At 48.2% G+C, this 14,434-nt stretch overlaps 2 protein-coding genes across 6 annotated transcripts in view; both read left to right on the forward strand.

Annotated features, from left to right (window-relative positions):
• Positions 1–3,072: 3,072 nt before the first annotated feature.
• Lsm10 (LSM10, U7 small nuclear RNA associated) lies at positions 3,073–6,891 on the forward strand. Of its 3 annotated transcripts, none has more exons than XM_074080557.1 (2): positions 3,073–3,216; positions 6,083–6,891. In XM_074080557.1, the coding sequence occupies exon 2, from the start codon at positions 6,107–6,109 to the stop codon at positions 6,476–6,478; it is 372 nt and encodes a 123-aa protein (XP_073936658.1). In that variant the 5' UTR covers positions 3,073–3,216; positions 6,083–6,106; the 3' UTR covers positions 6,479–6,891. The 3 variants fall into 3 exon arrangements, with proteins under 3 accessions (XP_073936658.1, XP_020025339.1, XP_020025340.1); XM_020169750.2 differs by having other exon boundaries at positions 3,073–3,212; XM_020169751.2 differs by having other exon boundaries at positions 3,077–3,220.
• A 4,950-nt stretch (positions 6,892–11,841) lies between these two features.
• Stk40 (serine/threonine kinase 40) overlaps positions 11,842–14,434 on the forward strand; it is a 38,882-nt gene continuing 36,289 nt past the window's right edge. The window contains exons 1-2 of one of the 3 annotated variants that reach the window (XM_074080567.1): positions 11,842–11,975; positions 12,095–12,228. The gene's annotated coding sequence lies outside the window, so the exon portion shown is untranslated. Of the gene's footprint in view, positions 11,976–12,094; positions 12,229–12,461; positions 12,639–12,688; positions 13,633–14,434 lie in introns of those variants that run through there. The other 2 variants (XM_020169736.2, XM_020169738.2) reach the window with 2 other exon arrangements.

Genomic DNA, 14,434 nt, shown 5'->3' on the forward strand with positions numbered 1-14,434 from the left:
AGGTGTAGGGAATCAAGAAATGATGGGGGACTGGAGGTGTGGCTCAAGAAGTAGAGTGCATGCTTTGCAAGCATGGAGCCCTCAGTTCAAACTCCAGTCCCCCTCCCCCCAAAAAAAGAAATTATAGAAGATGAGGGTTTAGCTCAGAGACAGGGCACTTGCCTAGTATGCATGAGACCTAGTTTCAATCATCAGTCCCAGGGGGAAAAAAAAAAGAAACAGTAGGCCAGGTGTGTGGTGGTGCACACCTGTAATCTCAGCACTTGAGAGGCTGAGGGAGAAGGATAATGAGTTCCAAGTCAGCCTGAGCTACATTACAAGACCCTGTTTCAAAAAACAAAATCAATAGAAATTGTCAAGTTTATTCAAGATACCCAACTTGAACTGGAGGAGTGATTCAAGTGGTAGAGTGCCTGCCTAGCAAGTCTGAGACCCTGAGTTCAAACCCCACTGCCACCAGAAAAAAAAAAAAAAAAGACATCCAACTTAAGTAGTTAAAAAATGGTTGTAGCAACCACAGGAATGAGGCAAGTTAGAGCAACAACTGATTTGGGAGGGACGTGAACTTGTCTTCTAGACATGCTAACTTGGAGTGTCCAACAGACACCTGGAGAAAGGAGGTCTGTAGAGCAGTCTGGGCTAAAGTCCTAGACATGGGACTCAGCAGTAGTGTGGGAGAAAACATAGAGCAAAACTAAGGGAAAACTGAATAAACTCACCAGCTTCACTTGCTCATTTTTATCACCAATTTTAGAGGTCATGTTGCTAACACTATACTCCATTTGCTTTGCTGTAGATAACACCTCTGACAGCTCATGACAGTGACGGTTGCCTAAGTTCTTTTTCAGGAACTTGGAGATAGCTTAAACCAGCTGAAACCACCAACTCTTCTCTTGGACCTGTGAAAGTGTCCACTGGGTGACCTTTGGACATCAGAGGGCCAAAACTCCACCCTTGGAGCACACTAATGAATGCCGTCGGTCATTTTCCAAACATGTACCTTAGGAAGAACCATCAAGTTTGACTATCCATGTGCCCCTTCTTTACCTCCAATCACCTTCCCGAGCCCCAAGCTACCTCTCTTTATCCCATAAATATCCTTGGAGTTATAGCCTCAGGGAGGCAATTACACCTGTAATCTCAGCACTGAGGAAGTAAAGGCAGGAGACTTGAGAGTTCAAAGCCACCTTGGGCTCACAGAGAGACCCTGTCTCAAAAAAGAAAGAGAGAGAGAGAGAGGGAGGAGGGAAGAAGGAAGAAAGGAGAGAAGGAGGGAAGGAAGGAAGGAAGGCTGTCACTAGTAACTTTTGTCAAAGGTTAGTGGAGTCTTGGAAGTACAAGCCAGAGTACAGTGAGTTGAGTAACTGAAGTGAGAAGGTGGAAGCCCTTAGTACAGAGCAGCAGTTCTCAACTTTTTGGTCTCAGAACCCTTTTACAATCTTAAAAATTATTGAAATAATCTAAAAGTTTTTGTTGATGTCTGTTAATTATATTAATATTTACTCATTTAGAAATTAATGTTTATTAATTTTAAAACAACAAACTCATTAATATAAACAATTCACTTTTTAAACATAACTATTTTCCAAAAGAAAAACCTTGGGGAGAAGAGTGATATTGTTTTATGTTGCAAGTACTGTTAATCTCTGTTATAATAATAAACAGCTGGATTTTCCTATTTCTTCCAAATTTGTGACAGGTTGTTTTGTTTTTCAGTGCTAAGGATGGAATAGAGCCTTGCATATACTGGGTAGACTGGTGCTCTGCCACTGAGATACACCCCAACCCCGTTGTTTTGTTTTGAGACAAGGTCTCACTATGCAGTGCAGGCTGACCTGGAACTCAAGCTGGGATTAAAATCGCACATCGCCACCACACAACCCTTGTAATAGTTTGTCTTGGCGTAATACATGAAGGAAAGCTAGTCTTACACAGATATTAGTTGCAACAGGATCATGCTGGGGAACTGCGGATACAGTGGCTTCTCTCGACAGGAAGGTAGAACAGTAACTTGCACGGGTGAGAAAGACAATTTTTAGGATAAGAAGAGACCAGAAAGGGGAGATGTGAATCTATGAATGACAGAATGAAGGAAGAAAGATACCTAACTTTTATTAAGCTGCTCCTGTGAGTTGGGCATGGTGGTGCATGCATATAACCCCAGCCAGTGCTGGGGCAGGAAGATTGTAGCCAGCTAGGGCTACATATCAACACACACACACAAACACGCGCACACACAAGCTGCCCAAGTACCAGGTCACTCAAATCTTGCAACAATTCTCTGAAATAGACATTATCTTTTGTTTCCCTAGGGAGGAAATTGAGGCTAAGAGAAAATATGCAGCCTTTCCAAGGCTATACAGTGACCTTTTAAAAATGTAAACTAAGTCATTCCCCTCCAGTAGCCACCCTATCATTGCACCGGATAAGGCTCAGAGAGTACAATTAACTCACCTAAAGTCATAGTCAGCAAGGAGCAGATTTGTACCTAGACACTGTAACAGGAGCCTCCACTCCTAGCTATGAAATCCAAACTCCTGACCTTGGCTCACACAGCCCTAAATGCTGTGGTTCCTTCTTTCTCTCCGACTTCTTGACACACCACTCTCCCCAGCCTCACTGGCCTTTGCGATTTCCCCAAATTCTCAAGACCATTTCCACCAGGTCCTTCGCATAAACTCTTCCCCTCTAAATGCACTGCTCCCCTCCTACTTTTCGCAAGGTTGGCTTCATGCCATTCATCTCAGCTCTGATGTTCCTCTCCAAGACATCCCTGATTGTGTCACGCTATTTTAATCAGCTGAACAACAACTTTTCCGGGTTGTTTTCTCTCTCTCTCGCTCTCTCCCCGGCAGCTCCATCAGCTCAGGGAGCCCTTTGGCAGTGGGGGGGGGGGGGGTCCCCGGCCTACACCCAGAGCCTGAGAAGGCGGTTGGCCCCTGGTGACCCGCTCAGTGAGTCCACTAAATCTCCTCGGTTACAACTCCAATCGAAGAGGGTGGGAGACGCAGCCCGGCAGCGCGCGGCCTCCTGGGGGTTGTAGTCGACGACGGGCACTCGGGCACGCTCCGCGCACGCGCTCCGTGCTGCGGACGCGCGCGGCTCACGGTTGCCATGGCGCCTCCGCGCTTCGGCGGCGGGAGGCTGCCTGGCTAGGCGCCGGCGGGCTTCAGCGGGGACTCCGGCGCTGAAAGCGGAAGGAATCCCGCCCGGTGGGTAGGTGGGTCTTGGACGACCGCGCGGGGAGCCCGGGAGGCGTTTCCCCAAACCCACCCCCTTGCTCTCTGTCTGTGTAGAGCCCCCTCGGTCGTGGCATCTCCGGTTAGCCACGGGGCTAGCAAGCTGGACGCCGAGTGGCTGGCTTGGGCCCTCCCTTCCAGGAAGTGGCAAAGGGCGTCCCAGAGCCCAGGCCCAGCTCAATGTCCCGAGACTGCTGTCTTTCTTTCTAGACAGGATCTCGCTGTGTACCCTGGGCTAGCCTTGAATTTACTCGGTAGCGCAGGATGGCCTCAAATTTTATCCTCCTGCTTCTGCCTCCCAAGTGCTAGGAGTACAGGCTTGCGCCAAACTATGCTCTCAGCAGCCGCTCTTTTTTTTTTTTTTTTTTCCTTTCTTCTTTTGCGGTGCTGGAATTTGAACTCAGGGCCTACACCTTGAGCCACTCTACCAGCATTTTTTGGGGGATGAGTTGTTTTTTTTTTTTTCTAAACAGGGTTTTGCGAACTATCTGCCTAGTCTGGCTTTGAACCCCGATCCCCCTGATCTCTGCCTCCTGAGTAGCTAGGATTACAGGTGTGAGCCACCGGCGCCCGGCCCAGGGACTGCTCTTTGCCTTTGCTTGATCTCGGAGTCTCAGGCTGAAGACTGGGTGGTGGTGGGGGGGTGGTCGTTGAACCCTTTCCAAGACGCAGGTTCCCACCCTCTTCATTAGTGGTATAGCCTGGCTTGCCACACCTAATACCACAGCCTTGGTCATGATGTTGAATGAGGTGTAAGGAAAGTCCCACCACCTTTAACTCAGGGTCTGAAAATAAGAGATGGATAAGACATAGTTACATTAATTCAGAATCGGCCTGTTGACAGCAAAGGAAAGAACCTTCCATATAGCGAGATTCTGGTAGCCTTACTTAGCCTATAGTTGAATAAATGTGGACAAGTTCAGATATTAAGTAACAGTCATTTACAGAGTGAGGAGATTCTAACCTAGGTTTTTCTTTATCTTCAAAACCTGTGTACTTTAGAGACCACCTTCTTTTCCCCCAATGACCTGAATTTCTACTTAATGGCACCTACACGGTATAGACCACTAGTTCTGAGTGTGGATTCCTAGCCAGCAGTGTCAGCCTCGTGGGGAAATTTGTTAGAAATGCACATTCCTGGGCCAGCTCAGACCCACTGATTCAGAAACTAGAAGAGGGGCCCAGCAATCTGATTTTTAAAAATTATTTATTTATTTTGCAGTACTGGGGTTTGAAGTAAGGGCCTCACACTTGCTAGGCAGATGCTCTACCACTTGAGCCACTCCACCAGTCCTTTCGTGTTGGGTATGTTTGAGATAGGGTCTCGCTTTCTTTTACCAGGCTGGCTTTGAACTTTGATCCTTCTGATCTGTACCTCCTGAGTAGCTAGGACTATAGGCGTGAGCCACCGGGCTCAATCTGCAATTTAACAAGTCCTCCAGGTGATTCCAAATGCACAATAATATTTGAGAACTAGTGCCAACAATTAAGTCCCAATTTTTGTGAGGGAGGTGTGCTGGGGACCAAACCCAGGACCTTGCACAGGCTAGACAAGCACTCTACCACTGAGCTATATCCCCAACCCTGTATCCTAAATTTTAACGTGTATCTGGTTCATTGAGGGTCAGGTTAAAATGCATATTCTGTTCCAGTATGTTGGGGGAGAGTGCATTTCTAGTAAGTGCAGTGCCCAAGTTATGATCCTAGTTCACAGAGCAGATTTTGAGTAGCAAGGATGTAAAGTACACTTTAGAGCAGATTTTCAAGCTTGTCCACACATTGAAATTACCTGGGGAGGGCTAAAGGCATAGCTCAAGTGGTAGAGTGCTTATTTAGTAAGCATGAAGCCTGAGTTCAAAGTCCAGTATTGAAAAACAAATTACCTAAGGAGATTTTAAAAATAGGATACCTGGCCCCCACCCCCTAACGAAGTGAATCAGAATCTCTGAGGTGGTCATTCTCATTCTTGCTCTAGAGAGACCCACTTTCAGTCTATTGAAAGTTTACTCCTTTCCTACTAAACTTCATAAAAAATAAAAATCTCCTGGTATGAAGGCCAGGTAAAAAGTTGCCAAGTGTTTCTGATGTACACTGAGGGCTTAGAACCACTGGTGTGGAGTTTGGGATTAGGCAGCTATGGTTTTGAATCCCAGCACTGGCACTTAGCAACTGTGTAGCCCTGGGCAAGCTGTAGGAATTACTTGGCCTCTCCTACACATATTTTCCCAACTCATAAAATGGGTATAAGTGCAATGGAGCTCCTACTTTGCAAGTGTGAAGTTCTGAGGTCAAACCCCAGTCCTACCAAAAAAAAAAAAAAAGGCAAAAGTAATTTTTGTGGTAACTGCGGTTTGAATTTAGGGCCTTGCACTTGCTAGGCAGGCTCTCTACCACTTGAGCCACTCCACCAGTCCAAGTATAAGTAATTCTTGGTTTGCAAAGAGGTCTAAGGATTCTTTAAGAAGTGTGCATGGAATGCCTGCATTCAAAGATGCAGAAACTGAGGAGGTGTTAGGTATGGTGGTGCAGATCTCTAATCCCAGCTACCCTGGAGATGGAGGCGGGAGGATAGAAAGTTGAGCCAGCCCAGGCAATTTAAAGAGACTTTGTCTCAAAAATAAAAATTAAAAAGGCCTGGGGATGTAACTCAGTGGTAGAGTATTTGCCTAGTATGTGCAAAGTCCTGGGCTTAATTCTCAGAACTACCAAAAAAGAAAAAAAATGGGGAGATGGTCAGATTTGGGAGGTCTGTGCTGGGAATTTTGTTTGAGCACCTGACAGCGGTGTTTGGCAATGTATCCCATAGCCTACTACAACTCCCATCTGTGTGCTCCTGCCCTTAGCTAGCAGCCAGCCTGTGTGGAAGAATGGCTGTGAGCCACTCAGTGAAGGAGCGAACCATCTCTGAGAACAGCCTGATCATCCTGTTACAGGGCCTCCAGGGCCAGGTGACCACTGTGGACCTGCGGGATGAGAGTGTGGCCCATGGGCGCATTGACAACGTTGATGCTTTCATGAACATTCGCCTGGCTAAGGTCACCTACACGGACCGTTGGGGGCATCAAGTGGAGCTGGATGACTTTTTTGTGACAGGCCGTAATGTCCGATACGTCCACATCCCGGATGATGTGAACATCACCACGACCATCGAGCAGCAGCTACAGCTCATCCATCGCGTGCGCAACTTTGGTGGCAAGGGCCAGGGCCGGAAAGAGTTTCCTTCCAAAAAATATAAGTGAGACTGCCCCCTTAGCAAGCTCCAGCACCAACTCAGGGTCTGCCCATGTTCTGAGCCACCTCCCTGCCATCCCTCCTTGTCTGAAATCTGATGTCTCACACACGCCACCTGTCACAACAGCCTTTCACAGGGGTCCACCTCCCAGACTCACTTTGGAACCCAGGATCCTAATCTGGCTGTCTGTGGCCTTGGGGAAGTGACAATCTCATCTGCCCTCCTTTTTTTTTTTTTTTGGTGGTTCTAGTGTTTGAACTCAGGGCCTTGTGCTTGCTAGGCAAGCACTCTATCACCTGAGCCACAATCTCTTTTTTGATCATTTGCTTCGAAATCTCTGATTTACTGAACGTAGGGCACCTGTGAAGTCATTTTCAACTCTGACGGCAAAGATTATTAAAATGTGCTTGGCCCAAATCACCCCTTTTCTTGCAGTTGTGTTAATTTTTCATAAAACCAAACTTGGGTACAAACATGTCTATACCTGATGTTCTTCTTGCTGTGGGCAAGGTAAAGCCCTGGGAAGTTGGATGGGAAGGAGGGGAACCAGGCCTCACTTTGACACGTGCCAAACCCTTAGGTGGGAGCACAACTGGGTCTTTTGTGATTTGGTCCTAGATTGCTAGAAAAGGCCAGCAGGGACCCAGACAGAGGTTGAGGAAACCCAGTGTTCATCGGCCTAAGGGGAGCCAGAAACTAACTACCTGACTGTCATCCCAAAGGGATTTTTTTTTTTTTTTTGTGGTGCTGAAGTTTGAACTCAGGGCCTATACCTTGAGCCATTCCACTAGCGCTTTCTTGTGTTGAGTATTTTCAAGATAAGGTCTTGCAAACTATTTGCCTGGGCTGGCTTCAAATCATGATCCTCCTAGCTAAGATTACAGGTGTGAGCCACCAGTGCCTGGTTCCACAGGGAATCTTTTTTTTTTCTCGGTACTGGGACTTGAACTCAGGGCCTTCACTTCAAGCCACTCCACCAGCCCTATTTTTGTGACGGGTTTTTCGAGGTAGGGTCTTGTGGAACTATTTGCCTGGGCTGGCTTCGAACTGCAATTCTTCTGATCTCTGCCTCTGAGTAGCTAGGATTACAGGTGTAAGCCACCAGTGCAGGCTTCCACAGGGAATCTTAAGTGCCATGTGTAGCCCAGCACAGTGTTAACAACTGAGGGAACATCAAGATGGACAGAGGTCTTTCCCTCAAGTGGCTGACATTCTAGTGAGGGAGACTAAGAACATAAAAACATATGCAGATACTGTGAAGGACATAGGGCCCTTTGAGAGAGTAATGGAGATAGTTTTATTTTGGAAAGTATAGTCTAGGAAGTGAAATTTAGAAGGGGCCTGCCATTTAGCGCCAAGGGAAGATGGAAGAAACTTACCAGTGCAAATGTCCTAAGGTAGGAAAGGTGGGGGATTGGAGTGATAACAACACCAGCTGAGATGGGAGAAATGGGTGATGGGCACATGATACAAAGCCCTTGGGTAAAGAGTATAGCAAGGATAGTGGGATTACAATTTCCTTTTCCTTTGGCAGTGGAGGGTGTTGAGATTGAATTCATGGGCCTGCATTAAACATACAGTCTACCACTCAGTTATCCCGCCCCTCCCTCCTCCCCCAGCTCCTCGTTCCAATTTCTGATATGCAGGAAGAAGAACCTGAATTTTCTCTAACTTTCGTTCTTATCTCACCCCACTGAGCCAGAGTGGCAGAAACTTAATTGCAGTCACTTTAGATTTTCCCACATTTTCCTCAGAATGATATGAATTATAGGGCACCCCTTCTCCAGGTGCCCAAGCCCGGGATGGGCAATCTGATTTGGTGGTCATCCAATTACACTGCCACTGTAATTGGATGTCCACTGAGGTGTCTTCATTTTGTTTGGTTTTTCTGGTGATGGATTATAAGTATAAGCCACTAGTGCCTGGTTTTTGTTTGATCTTTTGGCAATAGGCCTGGAAGGTTGCTGCTGAATCTTTTGACCCTCCCTCATGTCACCCTGGCCCCTCTCTGGTGTTTTTCCTACCTTCTTACACCCAGGAAATTCTTGAGCCTTGAGTTAAGTAGGCCCAGTTTGGCCAAATGCAGCCCACAACTCCCAGACAGCATTTCTCCAAAGGGTTTTGTTACGTCCCTGGTGCCTCACCAAGGAGGAAGAGCCAGTGCTTGTCTGCTAGCAGCCTCTGAGACCCAGCTGGCACCCCTAGCCCAGCCCAGCCCAGGAGAAGCTTCTACCCACCCCAGTCTCAACCTCCCGTATCCCCCGTTACACAATTTTTTTGTTTCTGCACAGAGATTCTTTCCATTCCTCCCTGAATGCTGGGCTTTTGGAATCCAGATGCTAAAAACGGATGCTGCGTTCTGTTGTAGCCTTCATTTCCTGAAGTAACAAATGGCAGAGTGACCTAACTGTGTGAGGGAGGGGCCCAGGGACACCAAGGAAAAGATGGAAAACATATTTTGGGTCTCTTTTGGGCCTTTTTTGTTTTTTTTCTGGAGGTACTGTGGTTTGATCTCAGGGCCTCAGACTTGCCAGGCAAGTGCCCTACCATTTGAGCCACACATTCATTCTCAGGAAAGCTTATTTTAAAATATTGTCTTGCTAGCACCATTGGCTCATGCCTATAATTCTAGCTATTCAGGAGGCAGAGATGAGGAGGACCAGGACTGTGGTTTGAAGCCAGCCCCAGGCAAATAGTTCTCAAGACACTATCTTGAAAAAAAATCCATCACAAAAAAGGGCTGCTGGAGTGGCTGAAGTGGTAGAATGCTTGCCTAGCAAGTGTCAGGCCAAATTCAAACTCCAGTACCACTAAAAAAAAAAAGTTTTGTCTCATCTGCATCTGGATTGCCAAGGCCTTTGCTCAAGCGCATATCCACCCTTCCTGAAGCTTCAGCCGATGTGGGGTCCTAGTTGATAATGGAGCCCAGGAACTCTTGAGTGCTCAAGCAGCACAGTGTCCCCTCCTTTCCCTGCAATTACTGGAGGAAGAGGACTGTCAGAGCTCTGAGGGAAGCTGAATAGCATGCAACTTCCTTGACATACAAGGGACATAGCATGTCCGGCTCTCAGCATGGCTACACTGAGTGGACTTAAACCAGTTCAGTGAATTCCAGTCTGGCATGCCTGGCTGAAGAGTCTCCAGGAGCAGTGAGGGCTCTTTGAATTCTTCCCATCAATGTTCCAGAAAGATCCAGAGAGACAGCACGCAACTTGTGAAGAGTGATGAAACTGCTTTAGACTGCTCTAGGATAGAATTGCCAATAGCATAGGAATCACATTGGCTTGCTGCTCCTGATCACAAGTTCTAATGGCTATAATACAAGGCTCTCCTCAATGAAAAGTAAGAAATGATATGCGGGAAAAATTTACCAAATACAAGGCTTTTTTGGAAGAAAAAAATGCTAAAAAAAAAGCCTTTGAGGGTGGTAAGGTTGGGAACCAACTCCACTTTACTGTTGAGGAACCTGAGCTCCAGAGAGAGGAAGGGGCTCCTGTCAGCTCTGAGGTTAAGCTAAAGAGTGCAGAGATGGGCAGCTTAATGGTCATCACAACCAGCTTCTAGAAGCTTGTGCCATGACTGTGCTAGAAACAGAGCAGAGCTGCTGTATGGCATCACGAGCTTTCAGTCTTTGTAGACTGAATATAATCTTACTGCATCATTATAACAACCCTATACATTAACAGTCCCCTTTTACAGCTGTGCAACAGGCTCACAGAAGTTACATGACCTGCTCATGGTAAACAACAGGTCTGCCTAGCTCCAGATTCCATGATCTTAGCTATAATACTATTCTGTTTCCAGTTCTCTTGACATCATCATATGACAGAGTAAGATAGGAGGTGCCTCTGCTCATCTCAGTGGTCATACCCACCCATAGCGTGGGTCTGACACTCAAAACTTGCCATACCCAGACCTTGGTGCCTGACCACAAAGAGAGGCCATAAACTAGCCAGTAAGGAGGGCTGGGTTCAGAAACCTTAGAAGCCCCTGGGAGTTGAGGGTCTCCTCCCCTCATTCTGTGATGGCCTATAACTCATCAAGCAGCCATCTCTTGCTGTTGTGACAGGTATCACTTTGTTATGGCAGCATCATTTGCCAGTGAGCCAGAGTTGGAGAGCCAGCCCGAGAGTGTCACCATGAATGTGCATTCCAGCGAATCTCTCATGTTGGTGTCCTGATGACAGTTCATCTCTTCTGTCTGGCACCTTTAGTTTCTATTCATTACCTCCTCTTCTCCCCTTTCTTTTCCTCCTCCTTTCCTTTGTTAAAATCCTATATTTTGAATCAACCCAGAGTCTCCAGGGGGTGGGGATGGTGGTGTCAGCACTGTGTGAGTCATCTAGCTGATAATTAGAACTCTGGAAAACCCAAAACTCATTCTTGTCAGTCAGGGCTTCCGGAATCCCTAGGCTTTCCACTTGTCAGAGAGAGGAGTGTGGTGGGCTGGGGCCTGGTTTCTCTAGGCCTGTCTTTTGGTCATCCACCTCACAGAAGTTCTGCCACAGACATGAGTGTGAGCACTTGCTGGGTCCCGTGAGAAGCTGTTTCTAGAACTCACTGAGCTCTCTCAGAGATCCTACAAAGTGTTATCCCTATTTGGACAGTTGGGAAGATAAGGGAATTTGCTGTAGCTACTGGTTTGTAAGTGACACAATAGGAGTTCAAATTGTAGCCTTTTGGAATCTACCAGATTTGAGTGACATCACAAGCCCTGCCATTAGTAGCAGTGTGTCTTTGGACTGGTTATTTCCCCTCTCTAGCCTCTGCATCTGTAAACCGATGCGTAATGCTCACGTCTCTAAAGTACTTAACTCAGTGTGTGGTACAACAGTGGAAGCTGCCCCGTTACTAGTGTTATTCAGCCCTATCAGCAGCCCAGCGGGCACCAGGCATTCAGAGACAAAGAACAGACACACAGGGGCAGCCAGACCTCATGCAGTGTACCCAGGCTTAAACACGTGCCTACATATAGATACAGTGACCCAGGAGATGGACTGGCGGAGTGGCTCAAGTGATAGAGCACTACCACTTGAGGTGCTTAGCAAAGGTGAAGCCCTGAGTTCAAACCCCAGTACCGTCCCCCCGCCCAAAAAAAAAGTGACCCAGGGGACAGCCGGAAAGAGAACTAAGACGTCGCAAGCAGCAAGCACCCCTGCTCACTTCTCTGAGACAAAGAAGTGGGGCTATGGCTGCTGGTGCTGCTGCCACTGAGCCCTTCTGGCTGCTTCTGCTTGCCAGGGAAGGGAAGCCAGGCTCTCAGAGGGCCCTCGTGAGTCACCAGCCTGATGCAATCCCTTTAAAGGGCTCATCTGCTGGTGCAAGAAGCTGATTCATGGAGGGCGTGGTTGCTGGAGGAGGAGGGGAAAGGACAGAAACTGAAGCTGAAATAGATAGCTGAAATCTTAATGGGAACTCTTCACTGTAAACCTCACTGGTCAGGGATCTCCAGGTTGATCCTGGCCACTCTTGGGGTTTCTAAAGGGACTAAAGAGAAATGAATCGTGAGTGTTGCCTCAAGAATTCCTGTCTTTTATTGTGCCTAACTGCAGCGCTTTTCGCAAAGAGTGCCAGAAGTCGATAAATGGGAATCATGGAAGGATCGCATTTCTGACAAATACAGGACAGTCGGTCGATCTTCCAACGTTTGGAGACTCCTCCAACCCCGACAAGGGAGGGTGTAAGACCCGCGAGGATCTGCGGAGTCAAGACGGGGCGGTACCTCTAGCCCGGCCTCACGGCACACATAGATTAGCGGTAAGTACCGCCTCTAGCGTCTCAGCCTCCAATCATGTCACAGGTGTCGGCCCAGGCCCCACCGCGAACCAATCGTCAACCTGATCCGGGCCTCCTGCCTAAAGACTTCCGCCCATCGTCAAGATGGCGTTCCAATCCGAAGACCGTAGGACCCCAGACGGTGGGGGGGGCAGGGGTGGATCCCTGAGGGGGCGGGGGGCGGTGCGTCACTTCCGTTGTCAGGTGGCGGCGCCGCAGTCATGGAGGGAGGCGGCGGCGGCGGCGGCGGTGGCTCGGGTGGCTGCGCTGGGAGGCGGCGGTGAGCGGCTCCCACGCCCCCGGCCCGGCCCCGGCCCCCCGGGACGGACCGCCCAGCAGCCCCGACTCCAGGCTGCGGACTATGGGCGAGCAGCGCTGACCACCCGGGGAAGGTGAGGCCAGGGGTCCTGGAGCAGGGAGCCGGGCGTTGGGTGGGCAGCGTGTTGGCTGGGCGGGCCTCGGCTGCCTTGGCGGTGATACTAAGGTGACAGCCCGAAGCCATCTGGGCTTGACAGAAATGGCAACAGTGAATGCCCCTTCCTCCTCTGGGAGAGGGGGCGGTTTCCCCTTCCCCGTTGGCGGAGGCGGCGGTTTCGTAGAGTCTCAGATCCCACCGCAGTCCTGGGAAGTGGGCACTGTCAACCTTGCTCGGACCCACTCAGTCAGTAAGTGAAGCAGCTGATGTTTGAACCTAGCCAGATTTTCCCAAAGAGACGACCTCTCCTCTCCATGCTTCCCTCCTGATTTCGAGACTTGAAAGTTAGGACGAATTCCCAAGAAGAGGCTGCCAGGGCTTCCTCCTGGAACCCTTACCCGTTGGCACCAACACCATCGCTGCTGGGGAATTTTCTCATCCTGGGCGGCGTTCAGGTGCGAGTCAGAGCTACCTGCTTGCCAGATCAACGTCTGGCCGGTATCCTCCAAGGGGAGTTTGCTGTGGTCACTGTTTCACCTGTCTGCGGGTCAGGCCCGCCCATTCCTGTGCCACTTGGCCCCACCTTTCAACCAGTAGGTGAGAGCATTCTGATTCCCGATGGTGTTCTCTGCCCACCCGTATTCCCCAGTATTGCTGCCCTTTTGTTGGCAGCTTTCTGTGGCAAAATAGACTTTGCTCTGGTTTAAGTCACTGGAGGAAACCGGTTAGCTTTGCTTGGTTTTGAGAACCATTGGGGAAGAGAATAGTCATCCTGGGCTGGGCGCCTTTCCCTCTGGGCTGAGTAGTTTTGCATGAGATAAGGAAGGACAGAATTGTAATTGTTGGGCCCAGAGAATCCTTATTTGTAAACAGCTTTCCTTAATGGCTCTGCTCTGCCAGTGCTTATGGACAGCTCAGGGAGTCCTCATTCATTCATTTCTCACATAACAACAGGGTCTTCACTTGGAGAGGTAAGTGTTCTATAGGGGTTAAAAGTGGGTTTTGCAATCAGACTTCCAATTTCAAAACAAAAATTTTTTTTTCAGTTCTAGGTTTGAATTCAGGGCCTACACTATACCTTGAGCCACTCTACCAGCCTGTTTTTTGTGATGGATCTTTTCCAGAGAGGGTGTCTCAAAAGTGGTTGGGGCTGGCTTTGAACCTCTATCCTCCTGATCTCTTCCTCCTGAGTATCTAGGATTACATGTGTGAGACACCAGCGCCTGGCTGCCAAGTCAAATTCTGACTGAGTAGCTTTCAAGCTGTGTGACCCTGGCTACTTTGCTAAACCTGTCTGTACTTCATTGTCTTCATCTGTAAAACAGGAGTAATGATACAGAGTTGTTATGAAGAGTTAAAAAATTAAGAAACACATGTAAAACACATAGAACCATGTCTACCACTTAAGTGTTCAATAGGTGTATTTTTATTTCAAGAAGTTCACAATTTAGTTAGAAGACTAACTTGTAAATAAATAGTTGAAATGTGATCTAAAAAAGCTAGCAACAACAGGAACAAACTGCTGTGGGAGTCCAGCAGAGCAAGCTGCTAGCTTAGCCTAGGGCCTAGGGCATGGGGTGTTGGGGGAATGAGTTTGGGAAGACTTGGCAGAAGTGGTTTTGGAGTCTAGAAGGAGAGGAGGAGGAGGAGGAGGTTAGGCAGGTAAGAATGAAGAGGAAGGTATTCTGTTGAGAATAAGAGAGAGACAGAGAAAGTCATAGTTTATTCCAGAAACCTCAGATTGTTCAGTAGAGTGGTATGGAAGTTAATATG

This window comes from Castor canadensis, chromosome 7 (assembly GCF_047511655.1).
Source record: "Castor canadensis chromosome 7, mCasCan1.hap1v2, whole genome shotgun sequence".
Taxonomy (NCBI): domain Eukaryota; kingdom Metazoa; phylum Chordata; class Mammalia; order Rodentia; family Castoridae; genus Castor; species Castor canadensis.

Bases quoted from the DNA above. Each gene is read 5' to 3' on its own strand.
- Lsm10 (XM_074080557.1), top strand. From the start codon at position 6,107: ATGGCTGTGAGCCACTCAGTGAAGGAGCGAACCATCTCTGAGAACAGC.